Source organism: Echinococcus granulosus (genome assembly GCF_000524195.1).
Source record: "Echinococcus granulosus chromosome Unknown EG_S00029, whole genome shotgun sequence".
Taxonomy (NCBI): domain Eukaryota; kingdom Metazoa; phylum Platyhelminthes; class Cestoda; order Cyclophyllidea; family Taeniidae; genus Echinococcus; species Echinococcus granulosus.
The window spans coordinates 360,019-387,261 of NW_020170409.1; the positions used below are offsets into that span (position 1 = coordinate 360,019).

Below are 27,243 nucleotides of genomic sequence, written 5' to 3' on the forward strand. Positions count from 1 at the left end.
TATCTGTTTACTTTTAAGATGTTAAAGATTATTATCTAATTAACATTATTTTAACTAACAGCCGACAGCTGCGCTTAAATTAAATTTCAATACTGCTTTACTACGCTGAGGCGATGTACATCAAGTCTATGGTGATTGATGGATTTAAGTCCTACTGTCAACGCACTGAGATCCCTGGATTCGATGTTCAATTTAATGCAATAACTGGCCTTAATGGGTCTGGCAAATCTAACATTCTAGATGCAATTTGTTTCCTGTTGGGTATTACAAACTTGTTTCATGTATGCTTTTGCGATTACTGATTTTTAAACCCCTTTAGATTCGGGCATCCAATTTACAAGAACTTGTTTATAAAGGTGGTCAAGCTGGTATCACCAAAGCAACTGTCAGCATTGTTTTTGACAACACCGACAAATCCGTTTCACCTTATGGCTATGAACAGTTTGACGAGCTAACGATAACTCGCCAAGTGGTTGTTGGTGGCAAGAATAAATACTTGATTAATGGGACAAATGCTACAACCACCCGAGTGCAGGACCTTTTTCACTCTGTGCAACTGAATGTGAATAATCCTCATTTTCTTATTATGCAAGGACGTATTACAAAAGTCCTAAATATGAAACCCCCAGAAGTACCTAGTCTTATTGTTTTTTTACTATTTGACAGATTTTATCTCTTTTGGAAGAGGCAGCAAGTACAAAGTTGTATGAGAGTAAAAAGGAGGCTGCTCTTAAGACGATTGAAAAGAAGGATAGCAAACTTCGAGAAATTGACAGAGTAATACGAATTTGGCCGTTTAATTCCCTAGGTTTTATACGAAGACATCACTCCGACAATTAGAAAACTTCGCGAAGAGCGTAGCAGCTACTTGGAATACCAGAAGGTCGTTCGTGAAATCGAACATCTCTCCAGACTCATTGTGGCGTATGATTTTACTCGTCTTGAGGAAGCTAAACAGCGCAGCAAGGATGATCTTGTCAGACTGGAAACAAATCTTTCGTCTGCGAAGGAGAGCCTTGAACAGGTTTGATTCTGAAAGCTGGTGCTGTGATTTTCTATTTATAGTTGAACGCACAAAAGGCTGAGGTTGACCAAAACATCGTTAATCTAACAGAGGAGCGCCAAACGGTGAGTTGTTCCTCGTTACTGATCACTCAGAATTACTTAATACCGGGTGATTTGTGATTTTTGTAAAAAGTCGTTTTTCTGGGATTCTCCTGCTTCTCACATGTGGCATCTTTTTTGTTTGGAAATCCTGCTCATTCATTACTTGGAATACAGACCTCCCTGTCCCACAGTTTTGAGTGCCGCGATTTCGACCTATTTTATGACCCTTTCGAAAGCTGTCAGAATGGTAGAGGGAAGCCTACAGCCAAACTCCTAAGTTAAAAACTTACCAGCGTGGAGGTACCATAAAAAATCATTCGGGATTCCACTCTCTCAACGCTTCGGTTGCTATTCACCGAATTCTGTATTACTGTTTTCAAAGCCCACCTTTTTAAACAGGTTGGTCTGAATCAGGAATGCTCCTAATTTTGTCGTTCGAGACGATAGGTTTACAACAAGACTATTTTTTATTGACTGCAGGATCGAGTCGCCGCAAACGTTGTTCCACCAATTTTAAATGCACATCTCTTTAAGCGTTCTTGGTCTTTTCTGCACCATAAAATGCAGCTATTTTTAAAAGAATTCCTTTGGTTTATTCCATTTTTGAAACTTGATCAGGAATATCACCCAATTTTGGGAATCAACCTGTAAATTAGTACCATCGCTCTCATAGAGATAACGGTTAAAACCTTGACTTTTGAGCAGGACATTTCTGGACAATCTGGCGTTTGATTATTACCGAAAATAAACTAACTAAAAAGTGCCATTTTTCATGCCCTGTTTCAAGTACATTTTATCGGCTCTTGCAGTTCTTTGCCAATCTCTTGTGCTACTGCCACTAATAGTTGCTAAAGATTTTCACTCCTGCTTGGGGCTAATATTTGTTAATGATCTTACAAGTCGTCGTTTCCATTAGCGGTAATAAGGTTTTATTTTATGGATTAATTTTCTTTGTTTTCCTTATTTAAAATTAAATTCCTGCTTTTCTATCCTACACAATGACTAAATTCACCTGTTATTATTTTGTCTTCACGTATTACTGACCTTGTCACTTCAGATGTTTGTTTTAGTGGAAGTTTTACAGCTCTGCTGTCTCTACTAATTGAGAATTGAATCATCAGAAATGCATATCTTTAATAACAGTTTTATCTTATTTCAGTTGCTAGGCTCCGCACTAGAGGAAGCAGAGCGGCTACTGACAGAGCGTCAGAAGGAGGAGGCGGTGGTAGCGGGCGCATCAACTCGCGCTGTGGAGCACCTGTGTGCTGCGAAGAAGCAGCTTCGCTCCCTCGACCTCCAGTCGGCCGAGGTAGCCACCCATTTGGCAGCTAAGCAGCGTGCCGCTGAGGTCGCTGCCGGCGCCGAGTTCCATGACCTCGAGGAGGCTGCAAAGCAGGCGCAGGACGCTCTCACCGAAGCACAGGCAAATTTGGCTGTAGGTTTTCTTCCTCTTCTTACTCTTTTTTCGCTCTTCTCGGGTTCTGTTTTCGCCCACCCTTTCCTTTTTTTAGGCGACCACCTCGGGTCTCGGTGGTGGTGGGTCATCCTCAAAGCGTGCTGGAGGCCTGGCGGAGCAGGCTCGCATGGCGGAAGGTCATCGAGTGGCGGTGGAGACGGAGTTGCGTCAGCTGGAGATGCGGGAGGATCATCTGTCAAAGGAATTGGCGAGTGGGGAGATGAAGCTTGCAGCGATGGAAGCGAAAAGTGGGAAGGAAGGGCAGGCAGAGGCACAGAAGCGACGCCAGCTTGTGGAGCAGATAACGAAAGTGAACGAACAGTTAGAGGATATCCGCAGGGCGGATGAAGAGGCAGGTGGTGATGAGGCTGCAATTACCAGTTCGTTTTCTTCCTCTTACTCTCCCTCCTTTTTGTCTTCTCTAACTCCCTTTTTCTTCATAGACAGATACAATGAAGAAGCAAAAGCGACACGTCTGTTGCAGGCTCGCTGCGATGAGTTGGGACGTCAGTTTCATCAGCTACAGTTTGAATACACCGATCCGACGCCAAATTTTGATAGGAGGCAGGTCTATGGTGTGGTGGCAAAGCTGTTTGACCTCGTCGATCCCAAATATGCCACTGCTATTGAAGTTGCCGCTGGTGGGAAGGTGAGTTCATCGTTGTACTCGTTAAATTTCCATATTTTCTAGCCGGATCATTTCTGATTGAAAAAGTCGCTGTCCATGAAAAGGCTAAATAAATTACTTATTCTATTATTGACACATTTGTTATTTATCATTCGTAAATAAAAACTAGAGAAAAGTAGGTTATCAAAAAATCTGGAGTGATTTGCGGTATAGCTTGCTGTCATGACTTGTAGGCACTCGTAAAATATACTTCATTGGTTTTGTGGATGCTTTACGAAACGCGGATAGCAAATCATCGGTTTGTCGGTACGGTACTCTCCATTGCGTCCTGTCACTCCGCTTTTTTAAACTGGGCTTAACTCAACTTCAAAGTTGTGACCGCGAGTGCTTCTTGTATAGCACCACAACGCAATAACTTCGGTTTTTAGTTCTGTTGTATTTCAGGTTTAAGAAGGGATGTAATACCACTCCAAGTATTGTTTCACTGCTCTTCTGTTGGTCAAGAATTTGGTTGTAACCTTAACTTTCGATTCAAATTTGAGTAGTTTACTCACTTTCAGAGCTGGATATTTGATATATTTTGACATTACACTCTCCTGTTGTCTTAATAAGGCGTACTGAAACAGATTGGGGACTGTGAGGTGTATATTTAATCATTTAAACTTCTACATGTGTGGCTGCTCGTCTGTAGCTGTACAACGTAGTGGTGGACACCGAGACGACGGCAAAGGCACTGTTGGAGAGGGGACAGTTGGCGCGGCGAGTAACAATGCTACCGCTCAATCAGATGCGCGGGTCTCCGGTGCCAGCGGAGGTGGTGCAGCGAGCTGAAGCTTTGGTGGGCGCGGAGAATGTCGCACCCGCTCTCTCCCTGATTCGCTACCCTCCCCATCTCAGACCCGTCATGGAATTTATCTTCGGCGGTCTCCTTGTCTGTCCCACCCTCGACTACGCTCGTCGTGTTGCCTTCCATCCGGGGGTGGAGAGACGCACCATCACCTACGACGGTGATATGTTCGACCCACAGGTCCGTTTCTCACTGATCGCATTATCCTTATCGTTAAAGCTCGGAAAGTCTAGGAGGCCGGTAACTTTAACGGCATAATCTTATTTTCGTCTTACCATCGTAAGAACTGGATCTTCGGGGCTGAAATGTCGCATGTAATCATGTATACATTCGAAGCAAATGTCATTATGTTACAATGCCATGTGAAATCATCACGGAGTCCGCGGATTTGTCGGTTATTTTTTGACAGCCTTGTACATTTATTTGAGTGAGGTTAGCAGATACTACAGTGCGTAAAACGTTCACACATTCGTAAAATTAATGAGTTCCTAGTTTTAATTTCTCAGTGGTTAGTTGGACTGGGATTACTCTGTATTCCGGTTTTTTTACTTTGAATTTTAGGAAGATGAAAAGAAGTAAGTGGAAGGACTCTAGTGCATCAGTTTTTGTGGGCACACACTTGGAAGCATCGGGGTCTCCGTCACACTAAGAGATTAATCTAATACAAGTTTTTCATTATTTAAAAATGTGCCCTTTGCTCCATTTGTTATGTAATAACAGCCCTTTTTGACCCATATTTTTGTCTTCTGCCTTCAGGGTACACTGTCAGGTGGTTCACGAACAAGCGGTGGCGGCGATACTGCAGCCAGTTTGCTGATTCGCGTGGCACAGTGGCGTGCAGCGGAATGTGAAGCGGTGGAAGCCACGACTCGCGTTCGGGCGACGCAAGAGGCACGTGAGGCCGCGGTGGAGCGCGCACGCCGACGTGCTGACCTCGCCGAGACCCTTGATCGCGCCCGCCACCAACTGGCGCTCGTTGAAACCAACCTTCGCCAGTCGGACACTCACCGTCTTCGCTCCGATCTGGAACGTCTGAAGGAGGAACTCAGTAAGTTTTGGTCACCTTCAAAATTTCCAGCCGCTTCTTAAACTGATTCCCCACGGCGAAATCGTTGTGGCAGTAGTGTCATTTACATTCAGTATGGAGTAGTTTTCAACTGATTTACTAAGGTTCTCTTTGGTATTCTCGTCTTCCGTTGAAGTTTAGTCTCGCCGTAGACCAGCATATATGCACCAGTTAAGATACCTACGATCAATGTCTGAAGTTAGGGCTCCAATGAGGGTTGATTTGGAATGTGCTTGGTGGTCAGAAGAACAAGGCAAACTCTAGTGGTACCTTATTTGGACCAGTCAAAAGGGAAGGAACTTAAACTATCTTCCGTTTTCTGTTGTTTCTGGTTCTCCTACTGTAATCTCTGTCTTGTGAGGCATTGCCTTCGTCTAGAATTTTGCTGTTAAGCTGCCAAAGTGGCTTTCTTTAAGTCAGTCGGTAATGGAGTCTGGAATATGATTTGCTAAATTGTAAGAGGGATTCTCCGCCGTGTGCTGTGAAAGCAGAGGCCTTTGTTGTTGGGTTGTGGCAAAAATGGAGACGATGCTACTCTGGTTTGGTGTTCGTGTTGGTTGCGCACTTTGTTGCCTCTTATTCGAATCAAAACCTGCACACAGTCCTTTCAACTCTTTCTTGATTGACATTCACTGAACCATTTGGAACTGACCGACCAATTTGGCTGTCGGTGAAGGCAAGCTAACGTGTAATCTTTCGGTGAATGGTCTAGCTATCCCACCATTCACAGACGTATGGATCAATGCTGCACAAGGCTCTAATCGGTGATTTGGACTTGCATCGCAGCACTAGGTGAGGGATGATAACTGGTAGGGTCGGTGGTAGTTGAATTGGAGTGCTTATAATGAATCCGGAGCATGCGCGGTTGATTAGCGAAGGGCTTTCTTTACCCCTTTTAGAAGGAACTGGAGGCGTTTGTCAATGTAAGTAGTGGTAGCAGTGACTTCGATGGTGATTTCATCTGGACTTTTGGCTGCAGGATTGGTGTAAATGATTATTTTTTAATTCTACTTTCGACAGCGGAGGTGGGGGAGTCGCTGAAGCGCGGTGCTATGCGTTTAACGGAGGCAAAGAAAGCGGCGGCGGAGGCGCAGTGGCGGGTGGAGCACGCGCAAGAGGAGGAGGCGCGGGCGCTGCGCGAGGCGGAGGCCGCGGTTCAAGTCGCCCGGAAGCGTGCCGACGCGGCGGAGGAGACACTGCGGCAGAAACAACGTCTTAAGGAGACCCTTCGTCTTGAGGCCGACGAACTGGCTCGTGAGTTGGAGCAGATAAAGGTACGCTCTGCCTTTTGGGCCTCCTACAGCTGTTTGGTTGGGTCGGTAGATTCTTCACCAGCAAATTTTTTCTTGTTGCCGCCCTTTCGTGACTCAAATGTAATAGTAGGGTGGCTTTACAGATCCCCACGCCTTTCATGCTCATCTTTGAGGTTCTCTGCAAATAATTTTTTCCCGGCCATTCTTCAGTATCCTATTTAACTACCGAAATTTTGCCCTGGTTATTGATGCTGAAACATCATCTCAGCCGCTCCCATCTTTTGTGGTTTTTTTTTGATTCCTTTGGTGTGATATTTTTACCTCTTTGATAAGAGACCTCCTAATGATCGCTTTATTTGGTTATTCGTTAGGCTCTTTTTTGGATAAATAACCACTCATTTGAATTCGACAGCTTTCCATGCCTCCGCACTGAGTTTGTGATTTTGTATTGAAAAACTGATTAGCACTGCCTTTTAGCCCCCTCGTTTCACATTAGTGTTACCATGACGTCTTCCACGTCATTACCATCTTTTGTGTAGAATTGAACTTGCTTGGGTTCGGTGCTCTCGATTCCTCTACTGGTGCCTTTGACACCCTTTTCACATATCGGCTCTATACGAAGGTTCTGAACCTTGTTTATTCTCTTCTTTCGCAACATCATTGTGTTTGGCCTTGTGGATTGCTCCGTTGAATCGATGATTCTGTGATCGCTGCGAAAGTTTGTTTCATTATCCTACTTTTCATAAACGTCTCTGTGGTTTCCCGTCTTCATGGGTGATCTTTACTTGAATGGTTGAGTTTTTTTAATGCTTTTCTAGATAGATTTTGCAGTATTAGGTCTTGGGTTGCCTTTGTAAGGGCAGGACCCTCCTGCTGACCGACTCTTCTCCTCACAAAGAATTTGGCTTTTCTCGGATCCGTATTCTTTCGTTTACTCCTATGCCTGATGCTGAAGTCAACCTTGCGGTAGGTTGACTCCATGCGGTGGCTGATTTTACTGTGTTGCGTGAATCCGGTTTTTACAATGCCTTAGTGGTTTCCTAATTGTTCTTGGTCTTTCATGGTGGAACTTATTTTGAATCTTGACCACTTCATACATTTAATCGGATTGGACACCTAGTTGGTCCGGAAATAATGCTGTCTGTCTTTAAACAATTAGAACATCAATACGATATTCTTTAACATTCTCACCTTCGGTTGAGACTGGTTTCCTCCTACATCCGCATCCATTCTTCCGTTTTTACTTTCACATTCGGTATTCTGAATCTTTTCCAACTCCTATACATTGTTTTATTCTGTTGGAAAGTAAAACTTTTAACTTTCTTATCCCACTTGCGAACTTAGGCTTCAACGGAGCTGAGTCGTGGCGAGGTGGCGAGCGCCGAGGCGGCAGTGGCAACTACGGAAGAACAGTTGAAGACTGCGAAGGCGGCGCTGACGGAGGCGCGGGCTCGGGTAAAGGAGCAGCAGCGACTTGCAGACGCTGCCGCCGCGGCCATCCAGACGGCCAAAAATGAAGCCGGACGCCTCAAGGAGGCAATTTCCGCCACCACCTGCGAAATCGATCGTCTCACCCATGACGTCGATATCCACAGCAGGGAGAGCAAGGAGGCTACCGTCAAGGTATGTGCTCCGCTCCTCCCCCTCTTGCCTTCTATGGCCTCTTGTCGGGCTGTCTTAACAACTTACCGCGTCTAGTCTTACTTCTTCCCTACGCCCTCTTTACTACTCTGTCGTGTGACCTCCTCAAAACGGAGAATCCACCCACCCATTTACTGTCAGTCATTTCTCTTGAATTTTTACCTATTTGAACATTCTGAGGTAACTTCCATTTGGTCGTTGAACTTTGACGAATTTTTCAGTTTTTAAAAATATTCCATAATTAGAATAGGTAGATAGTTTTTCATGCTCTACTGTCTTGGACCACCACTTTGGTTCCACTTTAGTCTTGCCCATTCTGCTGACTAGCTCCTATGCATCCGTGTTTCGAAATGCTTGCTTTTTCCTGAAAATATTTGTGCTTATGCTTTAGAAAAAGCTATGTTTAAAAATATCTTCGAATTAAAGTTTCTTCAGAGTTTCCATGTTGTCGCCAACTCATCTTTGTGTGCATAAAGGTAATATTTGCAATGGGTCTCTCTTACTAGCTTGCACAAATGCTGGAATCGAACACGTGGATAGCGGAGGAGCGTCACCACTTCGGTGTAGCAAACGGGCCCTTTGATTTCGGCAAGCGGGACCCCAGTGAGGCTCGTCAGCGCGTGGCTCAGTTGAGCGAGCGACGCGACAAGCTGAGCCGCACGGTGAACATGCGTGCGATGAATATGCTGGGCACTGCGGAGGAACAGTATGCTGACCTTCTGCGCCGCCGCGAGATTGTGCTGGCGGATAAGCGCAAGATCCAGGCGGTCATTGATGACCTGGACGCACGCAAAGAGCAGGTGCTGCGTGCCGCTTATGATAAGGTGAATGCGGAATTCAGCAACATTTTCTCTTCCCTCCTGCCTGGCACCCGTGCCCAACTTGTACCCCCAGAAGGACAGACCATTCTAGAGGGTCTGCAGTTCCGTGTGGCATTTGGCGACACCTGGAAGGAGTCACTGAGTGAACTCTCTGGGGGACAGAGGTTTGTCGACTCCTCTTTTTATCCATTCTAACCTTCCTTGGGGTTCCAGGTAATTCTTTTCTTCCTAATCACATCTCACTGATGAACTGGTTTGAGGGCAGAAAATCTTCCAAAGGAGGCTACAGCTATACTTAGCCCTTGCTGGGATTAAAATATGTCGGCGACGCCTCCCACTCATATTCTTAAATTCCCATGGTCTTATTTACTGACCTCATACGAGGGGAATCCACACTGCAAAAGCTGCCATAATGTGCTGAATATCCATCTACTCGCCTATGCAACCACTTTCTAGGTCGCTGGTGGCCCTGGCGCTGATTCTGGCCTTGCTGCTCTTCAAGCCCGCGCCCATCTACATTCTGGACGAGGTAGACGCTGCACTAGATCTCTCACACACCCAGAATATCGGCCAGTTGATCAAGAACCATTTCAATAATGCTCAGGTAGGCCCTTGCGATTCAGTCTCTCGGTCGTCCTCTCATGTAAATCTTCGTGTATATATCGCCTTCCTGTCTCCAGTTTATAGTAGTCTCCCTGAAGGACGGGATGTTCAACAATGCCAACGTCCTCTTCAAGACTAAATTCGTGGATGGTGTCTCCACGGTGACCCGGCACACGCCTTCCACCCCCTCCTCCGCTTTGGCTTCGGCGGCATTGCGCCCCACGAAGGCTAGTGGCGATGCGCGGCCCCACCAAATCGGCAGTCGCCGCAAGTTGGCTGCCTAGGCTGCTGCTGCTGCTACCACCAGCATAGTGCATTTGTTCATATTTTGTATCAATTTATCCGATATTAATGTCACTATCAATGTAGAAGTTTTCGTCCTCGTCGTCTATTTGTGCGTCCTTATGGCTTGTCAATGGCGGATGCCCGGTTAAGCTATCTGCCTGTTTTGCGAGTCCGTGGGGTATCTGTGCTTAGTTGAAATATTGGGATTTCGGGTGACCCAACGGCTTTGGGGTCTGCCTTGGGCGCGCTCCCTGAGGGGCCATACGGATTCGCCTTTGGGGGGTGTGAGTTGCTTGGTCTGCGATCCTTGGCATTCTGTCGCCGCTTTTCTATGTTTCGCTGTTTGTTGGAACCGCGTGGGTTCTACAGGCGTTCTAACTTGACTTTTTGTGCTATCTGGCACCGACCAAATGTGAACTTTTTGTTGGGAACTATCGCTTCCGGTGCCTATTACATGAAGTCCCCCGGCTGCGCGGACGTGGGACCCTCTAGAGCTGATCATCTCTTTCGCTGCTCTTCGAGGCTTTTATAGGCTTGTCGATGGAAGAAAGACTATGTCTAGTGAGACTAGCGTGGTACTCATTCCTATTTCTTCTAGAGTAAGGTTTGGCTTTTGCTTTGCATTGTGATCTTACTTTGACTCGAATACAGTGTTTCAGAATGAAATCCTAGTTAAATTACAGAAGATCTTTGTGATTGGCTGTGACTAAATATGGAGTGTAAGTAAAAATAGGTACATAGAAGCAGGACTGCTTAGGGAGCCAGCTAATATGCCCTATGATACTTTATAGCTCGATATTCATATGAAGGACCTACATATATTGCTGTTGATTTACATTTATCTACTAACTCACTTATTGTTGGTGCTTATTGTGATTAGGTCTACTACAATCAATGCACGAGTCTCGCACTAATTATTTGAAAAATGCCTAATGGGAGTTTTAATGAGTAAATGCGTTATTAATGTTGAATGACCTTGGAGTCCTTTCTCGGAGCGCCTTGTAACACGGTTCAAAGGGCTGCTTTACTTGGTCTGTCTCGGTATGTCGGTAGAGGCGGTTGTCAAGCAGGTGGATGGCGATGTACGTGTGTGAATTGTTTGGTGTTTTCTGACCAATATACAGTTGGTTGTCATGTCCATTGATACTTTTTGTGTCTTCTGGTTCCCAGCGGTCACTTTTCATTAATACACATCTTTGACTTTAGCAGCCCCGTAGTTCGATGGTGTTTGAGTTATTCCTTGTTTCGTTGTTGGTGAACCCTGAATTTTGTGAGCCATTTTTTTCATTTTTGCTTTTTCAGGCTCTCGAGGCAGCTATCAAGGGGGACAAGCTCCTCGTTTGTGATTTCTTCGCAACTTGGTGCGGCCCCTGTAAGTCGCTCGCTCCCAAATTAGACGCAATGGCAAAGGAGAATGAAAAGGTCATCTTCGTAAAGCTCGACGTCGATGAGTGTCAGGTATGGTTATTTGCGTATTGTTTTCTGCTCCCTCCTAGTGCATTTAACTAAACCCTCTATTTTAGGATGTTGCGGAGAAGTATCGAGTTACCGCCATGCCTACTTTGATTGTATTTAAGAATGGGTGTGAAATCGGTCGTGTTGTCGGAGCCAATGAGGCTGGCATTAGAGAACTCATCCAGGCAAACGCCTGATTCATCATATTAAAAGAATATTTTTAAATAAAATTTTATCGTGTTCTTGTCTCCTGTCTTTACGTATTCTCTTCTGTAGTTCGACCTTTGTCGCTCCCCTCGTTGCCTTTTACCTTTCCTGACCTTGTTTAACGTGGCTGTGGCTACTTATTTGCCTCGTTTTTTGACGGTTTCGGCCTCCTTCATGTACATTCTCTAACGGGAGAGATTGCTTTTTTCTTCTGATCATGGACACGGTGGGAAGGTTGTCGTGGTGCGAGTTGAGCCCGTGCTGATGTGAGCGAGATTAGGCGCCCGAGCCCCAGGAATGCCCGCGGCGGCTCTCGGTAACGTGACGTACTCTTTCTAGAACAATCTCGCAGCCATCTCAATTCACGGGTGGCATGTGGGAGCGCCAAGTGCTAACCGGTTTGACATTGATTGTATGCACACGTGCGTACGCCAGGCGTCTTCTGATTGGTTGGCTCGTCCGTTGACGTAGCCGGCGCCGTGATGATGCTGCTAACCTAATTTCAGCGGTAAAATCTTAGGCGCCATGGATAGTTTCATCCGTTGGGTCTGCGACTGGACGAGGTAACGTCTGCCGCTTCAGGTAGATTGCGTCTTAACAAGGATGAGGAGTGTCTATTCGCTCTGGTTGTACGCTAGTTAGCATCGTCATCTGTCTGTATCATTTTCACTGGTTAGCATCCGTTCTTCCCAAAGGTCTTGTTTACTTTAGTGGAAAGGTGCCATCTGATTGTGGCGATTTTCAATCACTATGGTCCAAATTCTTGCATATTTAACTTCCTCAAACTCGTCAAAGCATTGATCGGACGTGTAATATGATATTCTGGTTCCAGGTGTAACTGTGTTGTTGATAGTGGGTGGGAATTTTGGGTCCGCTTTGCTAGTACTCACAGTGCCTCCCATGTTAATTTGAGGAGTTGGCATAGCTTGTTTACAAATGAGGTTTGTTACCTTGAAATGGGTCATCATCACAGATGGTGATTGTGAGATGGTTCAGCAACAATCGTTTGTAGAGTGCAGGTGTTTATCTCCTCTGAAATAAAGTTCCAGCATTCCCCGCAGAGCAACCCCGTTGGCTCTCCAGTAAGATCATGTATCTGCCCTTCAGAGACCACAGGGTGTAAAGCGAGAAAGTTCACATGCGTGTGTGAACACATCTGCCTCCACTTCTACCTCTGCATTCACTTGCTGGCATGTGCGCCTTTGTGCACGTATACACAGAGTTGTTAGCCGATTGGTGGTCAGATTCTTGCAAGTTTACAGGACGACTTCGTCGCCTACGTACATCTCCTTAGTCATCTGTATCATGACGGAAACGGGTGTAATTCACCGGCATCTCTTAATGTTGGCAGTTTGGTGCGGTTAGAGGTCCGCTTCAAGTGTTAAAAGTGCACCAACTCTCAATGTATTTTGGAAACGTCAAACATCCCGTGGTTTTGCCCATTTGCCGTCATTTACGGTGTTCAAGTGACTTAGAAAAAGTTGAGGCATTAAAACTTGGCCGTCTTTGAGTTAAACACCTTCGGATACGGGAGCGGACTCCGGTCCAGTCCCGACCTTTCGTTCAGTCAGTTATTCTGTGCTGACCCAGACAAGGCTAATGGGCTGTGACTCACCGCATCGACTGATGCATATTCTACAAAGGTCTCAGCCGGGCATCGATGCCCCATCGCCCCTGCTAAGAGGCTGTTATTAGCAGTCTCTATGCGACCTCTCATCACCACGATTTTGCAAGTCAGCCATATCACCCAAAACTCCATTTAGGTTCACAGGTTAGAAGCTCGCAATTCATGTTGCCAGCAAAACTAATTAGCCAGTTCAATAAAGATGTGGAACTAAGAAACTTTCACGTAAATTTACAACAGTGGATTAGGTATGCAATGCTCTTATTGGGAGCGACCTTTTATTGATAGTTAAAGCGAAGTCAGCCTATTCACTTTGGTTCAAAAGTTGAGTACCCTCCAACTTGGCGCCCGAAACTGTTGTCTCATTCAACTGTTGGCTCTAAAGACGACAGCGATTGGTCACGGGACGGGATTTCAGTTTGCGACAAATCGGCAGCTACCACACTTTGTAGCTAGTTTGACGGAGACAACTTGGAACGAGGTTGAGATGTCTTGAACTATGAGAACAAAAGTGTGCCTTTGAATTCGATACAGCCAAGGGTGATTGGCGTAATTTCATAAACGAATATATTTATGGTATCTTTGTTATTTCCTATTTTGTGTTGAATCGGCAAAAACTTGCCACATTGAGGCGGTCCGTCGAGGGATCATACTTTGTGATTATTTCTCTTCATGAAATGGAATCTGCTTGATGGAGCATTTAAGCAGTACATGCATTCCAACAATCGCCTGCCGCGAAATGCCCTGCTAACAGGCACTTAACACACGAGGATGCTTTGAGAACTTATGGACTGATTTTCGGAATAAATGAAGTCATAAAATCTATCTATGAGGCAAAAAACTGCATCGTTGCAACCTAGCCTCGAATTAATTTTTGCGTTGTTGCGGCCTGCCCTCTAATAAGACCTTAGAATTTGAGGGTTATAGCTCAGATGCTTTGACTGCCTAACTCGTCTTCGATAGATGAGTCTGACCAATCACCATGGCTCGCTCACGGCGTACGAAGCCAATGTTTAAAGGCAAGGTGGTGAGGAGCATGCCGGATTGAGGCAGAACCTACTGATTGGGTTTTCATCCAAGGGACGAGGTGAAATCCGAGAAAATGTTTGTGCAAGAGCACACAAAGACCACCTGGACGTGTGTAGCTGCGTAGCATATACACGGGTGAAATTGCATCTGCAGTGCGCCAGAATCCCATGCCATCTCGATTTTCCTAGAGCTCTCCACCTTCCTACCCCGCAGAAGACACGGAAACACCCGAGTCTACGTTTGCACCTTGGTTTGCCAAATCGCAGCACCTCTTCCGACTTGAAGAATGTTGCTAACATCCCCGTACCGACAAAGCCAGTCGGGAGAGGTCACTTTGGCAAGTCTCAACACATGCACGGTTCAGGCGTGCGCAAAGCCAAAGTCTGACCAACTACATCACCTCACTACAAAACGCGCAGAGAGCAGTGACTAAGACGATGATAGACGCAGGCATTGGCATGATAATCCACCGCTGAAACGAGCGCCCGGTCCCAACCACCTGAATACGACCTAAGGTCGGCGCATTAACTGCAAAATCACTTAACACAAAGGACATGGACATCCACACCAGTTAACCACGGCGGGCACACTGAGCCCACCACTGAAACATCCAGCCACTGGACCAGATAAAGGAACCAGCAAGCGTCAATTACGCAGCCGAGGCCGCGGCGACACCCTCACAGCGGGGGCGGCCCACCAACACCAAGCCATGAGACAAGGCACGCGACCCATCGAAAACAGCACGACAAAGTGCGGCGGACGCAACGCCGCAGCAGGCGCGAGACATCCAAATGACCCAAAGGGGGCCGCCAAAAAGGACAAGGCAGAACCACCGCTGAGGAATCAACTCTAGCAAACCGCCCACTAGCCAAGACGCCCCAAAAAACTGAAGAGACTCCCCCCTAACAGGGTTCACAAAACTCGGCACCCATCGAGGAAAAGGTGCACCAAATTAAAAAGACAAGGCAAACATTTAAATAACTCTTCTTGATTCGCTTACAAAGTAGTAAACAAAAAAGTTCCCGATCGTCAATCTACAATGAGGAAAACAGCCCCTCCAAAGTTTATAAACACGATCAGTCCTGTTGAGCTTGACCATCACGAGTTCACGCAAATGAAAGTCACATCATTTATCTCACCTTAAATTGTCCCCAGCAATGCATCATCCACCTGAAAGCAAGGACAAAAAAACTACATGGACGTGATCAAAACTTCAACTTCGTATCAACAGTGTTATTTGATTTTCCAAGTGTCTGAAACCCAAACACAAACGATGACAAACATCAATTTTGCGTTTTTACGAAGCAGAGTTGCAATTAACGCTGCCAGATACCAAACGCGAGGCTAAGCGATCGACATAACGTCATACCAGTGGGAGCGATGTGCCTCCCAACTTGTTTGGGAGGAAAACAGGAGCCCCGAATGCGGAAATCCTGCAAAAATAAGCGGCGAGAGAAACTAAAAGGGCATCAGACCTATCATTTGACAATCACGAGTCAACTATATTGGCTCAGGATTTTCATCAAGAACTTACTTCATCAACGTAACCAGGAGTAACGCCTTTTTAGACCTCTCAACCCCATTTGAATTCTAAAAAAAAGTAAAAACCAGGGCTGTGAGTCAGATACTATCTAGCAAAAGTTGCCTGCATGCACGCAGATAGACAAGTTACATCACGAGGGCAAACTGCACGCACGTGGCGACGTGAAGACAGTAAAACATAATGCTTGTTGACTTAAACAAGAAAGGCTCAGGCGGAAAACTGGCCGGTGACTCGTTGTTTTCAAAAGCCCAATATCTTCTAAATTATGCCTTTCTCCTGTATTACTTAAGCATTTGATCAACGTTTTTATTTGGTATAAAATATGAGTTCCCCAGAATTTCCCCAAAAATATATGACGCATCACTTTTTGATAATCTTTGAAAATGAAATGTTTTAAATCTGGCGACATGGAACAATTCTTAGCGAAATAGATAAATAACCCCGCAAGGATGTAAGACTGAAAAGCAATCGGCCAGAGCGGAGGCTTGAATAAGTGACACTTTCGACACTTTCTATCCTACTCTTAAAGCCCCATGTTATGATATATTCCTGTTAATTAATGAATACCGCTTTATGTTAAATTGTTTGTGTGAATGTATTATATGAGCTGCTGATACTGGGATGAGACTTGCCCATTTCTGTTTACTGTAGAACATATCAAGCCTACTTAAAACCGTAAGAAGTTGTAATGGTATAGCAAACACTGGATGGCTGGCGCAGAGATGGACTGAGGCTCACAGCACTGTGCAAATGCCATGCCGCTGTGCAAAATTACGATTAAAAGAGAATTAATCCCCCTGTAATTAGACGTAGTTAAGCACACTGTCAAGTCATTGCATGCACAACATACAATACTTTGATGTCTTTGTAAAAGTGTTTTGTAATACGATAGTGGTTTATCCCTCGGTATTGGTGTGGCGTCACTTTTGTACTTTGAATTAGCCTTCATGCTTCTCTCGGGGTAGGCTAAACTTTGGGCCATGCCGGTACCCCAAACACCTTCGCTGTGCTTAATATATATTCTACTTGAGTATTGTGTCTTCTTTCGTCTTCTGGGATTCTCGAAACGCTGCAATTTATGCCATGCTGTAGCTCCCCGAGTGTTTCCTTAGGTTGTAAGAGCTTACTGTGCTATGACAGCAGTTATTATTACAACCCGGGACCTCACCGAACAAAAAAAAGGCGTAAAATTGGGATAGAAATGTGTTGCTAACGTACATTAGGGCTCGGAACTACTGGCCTAACCAGCAGGCCAGGCTATCCTGGGAATTTACAGTAGCTAAGCGCCTAAATGGCCCCTTTGCCAAAACCGTGAGTACAATGAACAACCAAAATACTAAGATAAATCACTAGGGGTATGCTGCTACGTCCCTTACGACGAACGGAAATGCAGTCAGTGGGGAAGTAAGAGCTCGAATAATAAAATGTAGCGTCCCGGGACTCGCTGAAGACGAAAGAAGACAAAATACTCGGGCAAAATATGTATTCAGCGCAGAGAAGGTGTCTGGGCTATTGGCATGGCCCGAAAGGCCAGTCTATTCAGCGGGGTACAAGAGGGCTAATTCAAAGTACAAAGGTGGGGCCTCACCAACGCCGAGTGATAAACCACTATCGTATTACAAAAATGCAGAGCTAGGCAAAGCATCAAAGCGGTGCGCCATCAAGTGTATGCTCGTAGTTCTTCCATGCACTACTTTCTTCCGCTTTCTATTCGTCGAACCCTTTTCATTAGTGGACAAAATATGATCTTAAACCTGATTCAAACAAAATTCCTGTAGACTTATCAAAATGTTTGAATTAATTCAGCACGACGCATAAGCACTCATCTGCAAAACTTGTGTTGTCTTAAAGTTCCTTTCGAAGAGGAGGCGGGGATACGAATCAAGCCTCGTGGCAGTAGAGGCGACGTTCTGCAAGCCTCAGGGTGGTTACGTGTCCACACCCCCCTGAACTCTGCACTAGTTTTCCCAATTACTCCCCTTATAAATACGTCAAAATCAAACCAACTTGGGTGTTTTGAGAGTAGGAAGAACAGAGAAAAGGAGACCTACGAGCCTCGTTCTACACATTGTCTTCCGTAGCACCGACCTTGACTACTCGCCCTCCCCTGGCCTTCATTGCCTTAGAACGAAGAAACTGATTACATTGAAGCATATTTGTTGGCTAGCGTCAAGGGGGATAGACACACGTTTAAAGAGACCTGGGTAGTGAACTTTCCCCTGTTTTAAGATACGTTGGCCACCCCCCAGTTAACTGCAATACGATAGTGGTTCATCCCTCCGTATTAATGAGACGCCACTTTTGTACTTTGAATTAACCCTCATGTACCTCGCTGGATGGGCTGGCCTTTCGGGCCATGCCAATAGTCCAGACACATTCTCTAAGCTAGATATATATTCTGCTTGAGTATTTTGTCTTCTTTCGTCTTCAGGGAGTCTCGAGACGCTAAACAACAGCTTCCAGGCAACTGTCCGTTTCTTCTCGGAAATGCAGATTTAAACAGCATGCATATTACACTACCCCAACTTATAGTTAAGAACGCGCTTTTTAAAATGTGAAATTCTGTAAGAAAGTGTAATTTTGAAAAAGTGCATAGTTGGAAACAGATCGCCTTTGTACAGAAATACCACTTCAAGTATTTTGTAGCACCATAAAATTAATGAGGTAATCCACAATTTTTTTTCGTTTTTAAAGTCTTTATCCAAATTTAGATTTTATATATCTTTGTGTATCGGGAGTAATAGTGCACTCAAGGTGATTCGTCAATGTTTAATTGTGCAGTTCGTTATGCGGTGGTGTGTTACTCTGCCTTTTCTTTCACCGCTTTGTTGTAATTGATGAACTCAGCGTTTTTCCCTGCAAGGATATCCTTAAATAGGCGGAATAAAACTCAGTTTTCCCCGAGATCTTTTATTTTCTCATAGTTGCAACGTATGCTGGAGTTTTCGTAACGGTTTTTGAGTAATCTCGGGGTGTTCGTCGACCGACTGTTAGTTTCTCACGTCGCAACGCATACTTTCTCTAATTGCATTCGGGTTTCATCTGTTCGAATCCGAGTAGCTGTCTCCTCGACTTGATTTCATAAAGTCTAGTGCGCTTAAGGAATCGATGTTTTTCAGATGTTACTTCATTTCTTAAGGATTTACTGGAAACATTACTTGCATGTAATAAAGCGCCTCCGTTCATTAAGTTTGCTACTACTCGTCAGTATTTGGACTGCATATTTCCAGCAGATAGTACATCTTCCTGTGTGCTGATATCGCTGCTTCGGCCCCATAAATTAGTTGATTTGTGGTGATGTTAAAATACAGACATTGAATAAATTTTTTGGAGAATTAAGGTCGGATTTTAGTGCAGCCTGCTTTGTACTTGTTCTTAAAAATTCCGTGGTCAGCGTTAGGCGTCGTAGTTCACAAATTGAAGATTGCTGTGCTGCTGCTAGTTTTAAATCAGACATTTCAACCTGTTAAATTATTAAAACCAACCATTCGCTTTACCCGCGTCTCAAGCAGCATTGTTTTCTACGCTTCTCGGACAATTCCGATTTTTATCTTTCTAGAGGATACTCCGATAGACTTCAAGCAATGCTAAAAATGAATCCATCGGAATCACGTAAGCCACTTTAACCAAGCTTTTTAATCAGGTTTCCTTTCTTACTAGCTTTGGCATTGGCTAGGTCATTACCTCTAATTTTCCACTAGTTGTTAAGGAGGTTGATTTTTGAAATAATTTTTTTTGGTAATTATTATTTATTTATTCTCTCGGAGATTAGCAGCCATCCAGTTCCAACAAGTTGTGGGACAATCTAGGTAATTACTTTTAACCAATTTCTCACCACTCGGCCGTCAGCTCCTCCTTCCACGTCCTCTTCGTCAGTCGACTTTGATACAGAGACAGGACTGCCGCATGCACCTCCTACGCCCCCATGTCGCACTCGACCAGCACTCGATTCTCCTGAGGGCATATCTTTCGAGACAGCATCACTGGAACGCCTCTCCCTCGATCACGCTCCGCCTTCCGAGTCTGAGGTCGAGTCAGAAACGGAAATATCTCACTCTTTTGCCGACGGTGAAGTCGTCACCACCGCCTGTGAGGGCTGTCGGCGGTTGAAGGAGAGGTTACAGAGCCTCCAGATGGAACACACGGCGAGTTGCCAGTATCTTTGTTATTAGTGATGTCAGGTCGTATGAAGGATACCATCGTCTTTGCGAACGCTGTGGGAATGGGTATTGATGGTAGTGGGAATTCAAGAGCCAGCGGTCGAACACTGATCATGTTAATACGAAAGGGGAAATTAAAGCCCTCGGAAATGGACGCCCGTTTATAATCAGTGCCTATTTGTTATCTTGAGAATTCACTGTAAAAGTAGATTACCTTTATGTGGGCACGAAAGGAAAGATCCTAGATTAAAGGTAAAGTCATGGACTTCTACTCTATCACATTGCTTATGCCAGTCGTTTTGGTTAAGAAACGAGTGTTGATAGTGTGGGTCTTATTCAGAAAAGTCAAGAAGTTGATATCGACTGTTTTATGTTGAATCCATTGTTTGTGGCTATATGTCAACTGCTGGGGTTGGGTGTGGCAACCAAATCATTAAAGTCCTTTTTGGATTTGCTGAATGTGTAATCGTCAATGTCGAGGAGGTTCAAGAGCCTGTAGGCAGAAGACACAGTGAGTTACGACCATTCGCTCTGTTGCATCGTGTCTATCGAAGGTGGCAGGCTGTGAGAAAAAGAAAGTCAAATATGCGAAATCAGCTACCAGCCAGTTGTGGGAGCCGATTCTAACGAGATGGAATCTGGTTTGTCACATTGCTTCCATTATCGGTGCCCATTTGTTCACTTTTGAGGGATGTAAGTGCCTTTTGGAGTCGTGAAAATTAGGGGTCCAAGAGCTTCCAGAGCAACGTACATCGTGGATAGCAGGTATCCATATCGCACCATTTTATCTGGAGTGATTCTAGACCGTGCAAAGATTTACTCTTGGATTTTTTATCTTAATAAAGGAGCAGGTGGTAATGATGGAAATGTAAGATATCTAGCCTGCCACTGCGTACCTATCAACGATGTTATTTTATGGGATAAGATGTTAAAATCTTGGAAATTCCTTTGAAATTAGCTGCGAAAGTTGGCGACAATTGTAATGTAGGGGAAGTCCATGAGTCGGACAATGAGTATCCGTTTAACCGTGCTATGTCTTCCAACGGAGTTAATTTCTTCAATTTTTAGTGTTGCGGGAGCCGTTTTCTGAGCAAGACGATAGGCCTCTCGGACTAGCCGTAAAGTTAGTTGATTGTGTTGACTAACCAGGGTAGGTTTAAGAGCCTCTAGATATGGTGCTGTAAATCTCGAGTTAATTGTGCCTCACCGATCTGCTAGTCATCCCAAACTGGGAGAATTGAGGCTTAAACCTTTGAAATTCCTTCCTGTGTAAGCAGGTAATAGCGTAGGGCAAGAGGACCGACATAACAAGTGAAGCACACAGTGAGTTACATTTGTCTACCAGTCGGGTCAGTGGGAAGGGGAACTAAATCTTTGAAGCCTCTTTTGTGCTTTCCACGTGAACGGCTGATTAATAGGCGGAGAGATATCCAGGATGCGTTCTTCTGTTAAGTAAATTTGTCAACTTTTGGGAATAGATAAGCCATGGTGTGTGCCGGAGTGATGTTGGCAACATTTAGATCAAACGTGTAGCTCGAGTTTATAAGAATCATTGTGAGTCACTGAGCGACCGAAATAAATGGCACAATTCTTGGTGTTTCCCCTTTTGTTGACGTATTATTTTAAAATCTCCGTTTTCACTTGGTCCGACACCACGTGGCATCTCTGTTTGCCCCTGACTGAAGTCGATCTTTTTCATGTAATGATTTCCTTGACGTTAAAATCGACAATTGTCCCAAGAAACCCATATTTTTTAGGTAAAACAGACACGTTTCTAAGTGAATTCACTACTTTCCCCAAAACATTCAAATGTCACCTTTTATTAAAATCGTGATTACGTAATTCAACGACTGAGTCTTGCTGGCATGTGTTTCCCGTGGCTCTACCGACCCGAGTTCCATAAGGAGCTGTTACTATGATTTTGTTAGATGTTTTTCATAATTACCAATTCTCCCAGTCAAAGATTTCGCGTAGTTGAACGATAGGGATAAAAAAATTGGAATGATTTTAATTATGCACCCAGTGCTATTTCCTTTTCTTTAGTCTTCTAAATCAAGTGAAAGAGCAATGCTTATTTTATCATTTCCCATCGCATGTGGTCTCCCAAAATGGACTTCAAGTAGCACTTGGAGGTTTGATGTGGCAGATCTAGCAGGAGTGTCTAAATTAGGAGGTTAACTAAATCAAATCCCATGTTCTTTTTCTTCATCCAGTCGGTGAGCAACCGGTTGAGCGCGACGGTGGCGGACCTGCATACGGTTAAGAAGGCGATGGAGGAGACAGAGACCCGGGCTAACGCTGAGAAGGCCCTCTTCGAGGAGCACACAGCCTCCTTTGAGCAGCGAATTAGCCAGTTGAGTCAGCGACTGGACGGTCTGCTCAAACAGTATCAGGTTGGTGAAAGTCTCCTCCCATTGCCTTTTCCGTTGTTAGCACATCGAGTGTCGCCACTGGCATTGTGGCAGTATCTCTGATCCCTGGGACCTCATCCTGCTGGCTTAGAGGACAGAAGAAAACATTCCCCCAAAAAAAACAAAATTGCTAAACTGTCATGCGTATCCCTCTAGTTCTCTCTGCTTTTCGTCTTGAGATGTTAGGACTTTCTCTTAAAAGAAAATTCGCCGCGATAGATTTAATATTGTCTCACAATTCTTAGTGTCTTTGTCATCTGTTCCGTTGTGTAACCCCATATCACGCCGATTCTCCCCATCGAAATTTTCACAGTCGATGCTGTCTTAAGGATGGAAGCCTTCTGATAAAACAATGTCTTTCAACTTGCGACTGTATGACCATCTCCACTTCAAAGTTTGATCTTATCATATTCTCTGTAAAACTGCTATCTTTTTCACCTGGTGAACTGGTGGCACATGAATAGCTTCTCTGCCCTTTTCAAAGTTGGTTGGATCCGATACGCAACCCAACGTTTTGTTGATGCAGCCCACAGAAGAAAGCCTCTGATTCAGCTAAGAATGCTCTCCAACAAGTTTTATGTTGTCACTCCATGTGTGTAGCATTGTAATTTGTTTCAACAAGTAAATTGGTGCCGCTTCCGGTAGCATCGGCAGTGGTTCATTCAATACCTGTTTAGAAAGCGGCAGGAAATCCTAAAATCCGCTAATCCATTGGTAGGTAGTGTTAGTATACTGCCATCTTCTCTTACCTCCAGCTTCTAGGTTAATCATTGGCTGTTCTTCTTAAGCGCCATCAAATTTCTTCGTGTGTTAGGCATGCAAACCTTGTTCTCTGGTTTGTCGCATTATACCTTTTATCGCATCAATCAAGTCCTCACCTGAATGCTTAAGCTGTTTTGAATGGCAAAAGTGCGGCTAGTAAAAGCGCAGTATATTGACATGGTTGTCTGAGAAGCTGTATTCTGACCTGTGTTTCAAACTAGGGGCAGCTTCTTAAAAGATTTTATTTATTGAATAGTAATGCATTCCTTCTCCAGCGCGTCACAAGTTTGCAACGAATCACGCAGTAGAAGGATGAGTTGTGGCAGTGTCTCCTCCCCTACTTGCCAGCCTATGTAAACTGCTGTTTTAGTAAGTATGGTGTGGGGCATGAGGTCTGAGGTGTTACGGCGCCTCAGTATGTAAGGCGGTAGGGAAGCTTGAATCGCCTCCACTAGGTTAATTCATCTGGCGTTTTATTAAATGAGGGTCAGAAAGGGGAGGAAGGGAGTCGGGAGCTCAATGAGGAGTACCACATCGATGGACTTCTGCATATGTCCCTATGGCTTCTACTACATAGATGTACACAATCTCATGGGCTTTGCCAACTCCCCCAAGCTCCAATAGGTTATTACCACGAGTCATTCCGTAAACCGCTCAAAATTCCTGGTGTCCCGATACACCCACCTCAAATTGTCCGTTTTTATGTAGTTGCTATTTGAGTGTCTGCTATGGCGACAAAATTTTGTCCTTACTTCTGTTAAAACAGTTTGAACTGTTTAATTAGTTGTGATATCACACGCTTGCACTGACATTACAGTAGTTGGATCTGATAGAACAGACCATCTATTTCCTCATAGTCGCTTGGTCACTCGATTCGCGAAGTGTGAGATTCGTTTCTTACTAATTCAGTGTAGAATCAGGTGAGTGGGAAGTGTTGCTTAACGACTTTGGCTCATCGTTGACTTTCAAGCTATATTCACCGGCATTGAAATAGTTGACCCCAGCATGCTCATTCTAGAAGCAGGTTTCGTTTTCTCTCACACAGAGCACCATTTAACTGTCATTCTCCCCAACCAGTAGGTGTGATGAACTGGTTGCCGGTAGGGTCGTGAGTGGCTCGTTTTCAATGCATGCCTCTGATGTGGCTCTGAGGGCAGCACATACCCACCCGCAAATGCACTCGAGATTCATGTGGTTTTTTCCTAGTGTTTACCCATTTATATGTTCTCGCCCTTCAGTCAGATAGATATTTTGTCAATCCTTCGCTCCTCCCTTTCCATAAGTTTGATTACCTTCCAGATGGAGTTTCATTCGATAGTTTTGTCAGACATCGAACTTTTTTTCCGGTGAATTGGTGGAGCTTTTCCAGGTTTTGTGTATTTGTTGAAAGTGGTTTTATTTACACAGAGAACTATTAACTGATTTCAGGGGAATGTTATGGTGATTACTGAGGCCGTTTCAGGCAGGAAATGTGTTGATAGGAATACCTTATCGGCCCCTTTTGACCCCGGTTCACTGGTTCTCTGTTGAAGCACCTCCGTAGGCCATCCCTAAGGCAGGCTTCCAAATTTTCCAAAAACAGCATTGGATTTTATAATTGCCTTCACTTTTCTTTGGTGAAGGTGTGCAAATCAAAGCTTCGCTGTGTGTGCATCTATGCGTACGTGGGCACTCCGGAGCAAATGACCTTTGAGACGCCATCAAAACGTCTGCAAAGGGTTTTTTAAAGGTGTTCAAGATGTAACCTTGGGGAATAAGTTTAAAGTATCCAGTTCGTTTAGTGCCTTCCACTATCTTTAGGTTACGATTTTTAGCGCTCTTTTGCATCCTGAGTTGCTCTTTAGCTCTCTACTTTTGTGTGGTCTTTTAAAACTGACCGCAATGTTACCGAGAACCGAAATATTTTTAGCGCAGGAATAGTCTGCTTTTTCGATTGACCAACTTTCTCAAGTTCAGACCCGTAATTCTTAACGATATTTCCGTTTTGACGCTGCCTTGTTTCTTGTGCCATCCGAAATCCCCTTGATGACGTTACAAACCTTGCTGGCATCAGACTTGGCGATCTGGCCTCTGAATTCACCTAGGTCACAAATTGGATTCGATGTTTTTTATGCCCTTTGTAAAAATGTATTGGGCGGGTGATTCAGGAGTCAAAAATGCTCACTCTCGATGTAGATGCAGACACGGCGGCACATTATTTTTAATTTTGGTCCCATCTTGACTTGAATTTTCAAAGCGAATGTCTCTGTTGGCTTTCAGACGCCAATTCTTAAGTGCCTCCTCCCACCCTGACGGACGAAAGCGGAGTCAGCTGTAGCATGTAAAATCGCAGCGTACTTTTAAACGACTCATTTCGTCGGAGTTAAACGTTAAAACGACCTTAAAAGTGCCTGCTCCAACCGGCATCCCAACTAACATTGTCCAACGTTACAGCTGCACAAAACGACTATCTAGCAAAGCCACTTAGACGAAGTTTGGAATGAGGGAGCTTGCGAGTAAGCAACAATTCCGAACCTCAGGCGTTCGTACGAGGATCGCTACTGAAATTATAGGCAGGAGGTGGTCCTGAAAGCTCTCTTTTTCGTCAAAACGCGCACAAACCGGCCAACCCACCCTTCGGTTATCATTTGACTACTTTTGCCAAGTCTTTCGCCATGAATTGGGGTGGTTAAACTGGGCATACTATTCAATGGTCAAAACTTCCGCTTCCAGAATCTCTCTTTTTATAATGACACTAACGTTTGCAATACCTAACTGACCTATTTAACTGCTGTTTGAACCTAAGAAATGTTATTATCGCTAAACCAAGAAAACTGCATTTATTTGGCTACTCCAAACTTTCCTAGTCTTTTTAAAGCAAAATTTGTCGCAACCATTTGTCATTAAGTGATGTGGAACACACGTCACGTACTTATGATACTGGCGGCGAACATGCTAACACAATAACTCCGGTTAGAGGTCCTCACGTTTTCTCTTTTCAAAACATCCATTGCTGAATGAATTGGCCCACCTATTTCGCTCGAGCAACGAGTTCGCCTTGTGGCAAGGTTTGGTTTTCTCACCAGTGTAATTGCCTCCGTGCATTTGCATACCTCCAAATTGCTGTTTTAATTCCTGTGCTGAGCAGGAAGTTTTCTCGGTGAGTGTTAGTTGATAACTTGTTTGGAAAAGTGGAGCCCCTTATTCAGAGCCTGTCAGAACTCTGTTACCGATTTAGCGGCCAACTCTCCAAGGAAGTTATAAAACATTCAAGTGTGCAAGTGAAAAGGATCATCCCACGGGCCTGGTGGTCAAATAGCAAGGAGCTGGGGAGGGCAAAATCGTTGAATATACGCTTAAAACCGAGACATCCCTCTGTTGCTGTTGTCGTATTGCCATATAAGTGCCGCCGATCCATCGGCAGAGTCCCTTGGAAAAATATTTTTTAACCTTGTGCTCACTCAGGGCGTTTGACAGGGCACAAATAACCTTGAAAGGAAGTTTTGCTGGTAGTTGAGGGTGCATCGACTTGGGAGACAGAAAATTTCGTTTCACTCCTCCCCGTGATGGTAATGTGGTTCTGTGCGAATCCAGGAGTACCGTCGGTCAACAGAGTCGGAGTTTTCGCGCCTGGAACAGGAGCGGGCGAGCGCTCAGATGGAACTTTCGGAGGTAGAGGAGCACTACCGCACCCTGCTGAGGAAGAGGCATGATGCCGCGGCTGAGATGGCTGCGCCTATCGATCTGCCCTCGGCGAAGGAGGATTTGGAACTCTACGCTCTGCAGATGCGTGAAGAGTTGCTCTCCACTAGGTGAGTCAGGTTTTGGTCTGCTCTGATGTACTGATGGTGTATTCATCCTAGGTTCGTCAACCCATCTCGCCTCCATTCATCTTTTTAGGATCCATTTACCCCTCTATTCGTGACTTACCAATCCTCCATCTTCCTGCTCAACTCCAATTCCCTTTCCTTCTTGTACCTCTATCGTCCATTCGCTTGCCTTACCCTCCACCTATTCATCGAATTATGCAGTGACTTTTGCTCAAACAACCCCGATTTGTCGTGTGTTTTAGCGTGGCCTGCGAGCACCTGCGCAATCGTCTAGACACGGAGACAGCTACCAATCGGGAACGTTTGAACGAGGAACGATGGAAGCGCATCCAAGTGGAGGAACTGCTGCGCTCACGTATGCGAGACGCCAATGAACATATCGCTGGGTTGACACGTAATTTCGAGGCCTCCAAGCAGACCGCTGAAAAGGCAACGGAACGCGCCTCTGCCGAGGTCAAACGACTACAGGTGCGCTCTTCCGGTGCTACCTACCTACTGACCCAGTTTCAGTAGTAAAGTTTTGCCCCCCCCCTTTT

At 44.9% G+C, this 27,243-nt stretch overlaps 4 protein-coding genes across 4 annotated transcripts; 3 read left to right on the forward strand and 1 right to left on the reverse strand. All coding sequences in view use genetic code 11, as the record gives it.

The window, feature by feature from the left end:
- Positions 1-113: 113 nt before the first annotated feature.
- EGR_04567 (Structural maintenance of chromosomes protein 2) lies at positions 114-9,706 on the forward strand (the record flags this gene model as incomplete). The annotated part of the gene is made up of 16 exons (XM_024493816.1): positions 114-281; positions 320-562; positions 667-777; positions 809-1,024; positions 1,066-1,128; positions 2,267-2,542; positions 2,619-2,943; positions 3,007-3,212; positions 3,883-4,218; positions 4,795-5,086; positions 6,125-6,378; positions 7,216-7,323; positions 7,702-7,980; positions 8,505-8,983; positions 9,276-9,423; positions 9,500-9,706. The coding sequence occupies 16 exons, from the start codon at positions 114-116 to the stop codon at positions 9,704-9,706; spliced, it is 3,711 nt and encodes a 1,236-aa protein (XP_024351744.1).
- A 1,044-nt stretch (positions 9,707-10,750) lies between these two features.
- Positions 10,751-11,359, forward strand: EGR_04568 (Thioredoxin; the record flags this gene model as incomplete). Its single annotated transcript, XM_024493817.1, has 3 exons — positions 10,751-10,789; positions 11,010-11,165; positions 11,231-11,359. 3 exons carry the CDS (start codon positions 10,751-10,753, stop codon positions 11,357-11,359), a joined length of 324 nt encoding a protein of 107 aa, XP_024351745.1.
- Positions 11,360-12,076: 717 nt separating this feature from the next.
- EGR_04569 (hypothetical protein) lies at positions 12,077-16,514 on the reverse strand (the record flags this gene model as incomplete). Its single annotated transcript, XM_024493818.1, has 5 exons — positions 12,077-12,319; positions 15,162-15,192; positions 15,851-15,940; positions 16,133-16,203; positions 16,416-16,514. The coding sequence occupies 5 exons, from the start codon at positions 16,512-16,514 to the stop codon at positions 12,077-12,079; spliced, it is 534 nt and encodes a 177-aa protein (XP_024351746.1).
- A 9,380-nt stretch (positions 16,515-25,894) lies between these two features.
- EGR_04570 (hypothetical protein) lies at positions 25,895-27,220 on the forward strand (the record flags this gene model as incomplete). The annotated part of the gene is made up of 3 exons (XM_024493819.1): positions 25,895-25,945; positions 26,472-26,689; positions 26,950-27,220. 3 exons carry the CDS (start codon positions 25,895-25,897, stop codon positions 27,218-27,220), a joined length of 540 nt encoding a protein of 179 aa, XP_024351747.1.
- Positions 27,221-27,243: the final 23 nt, after the last annotated feature.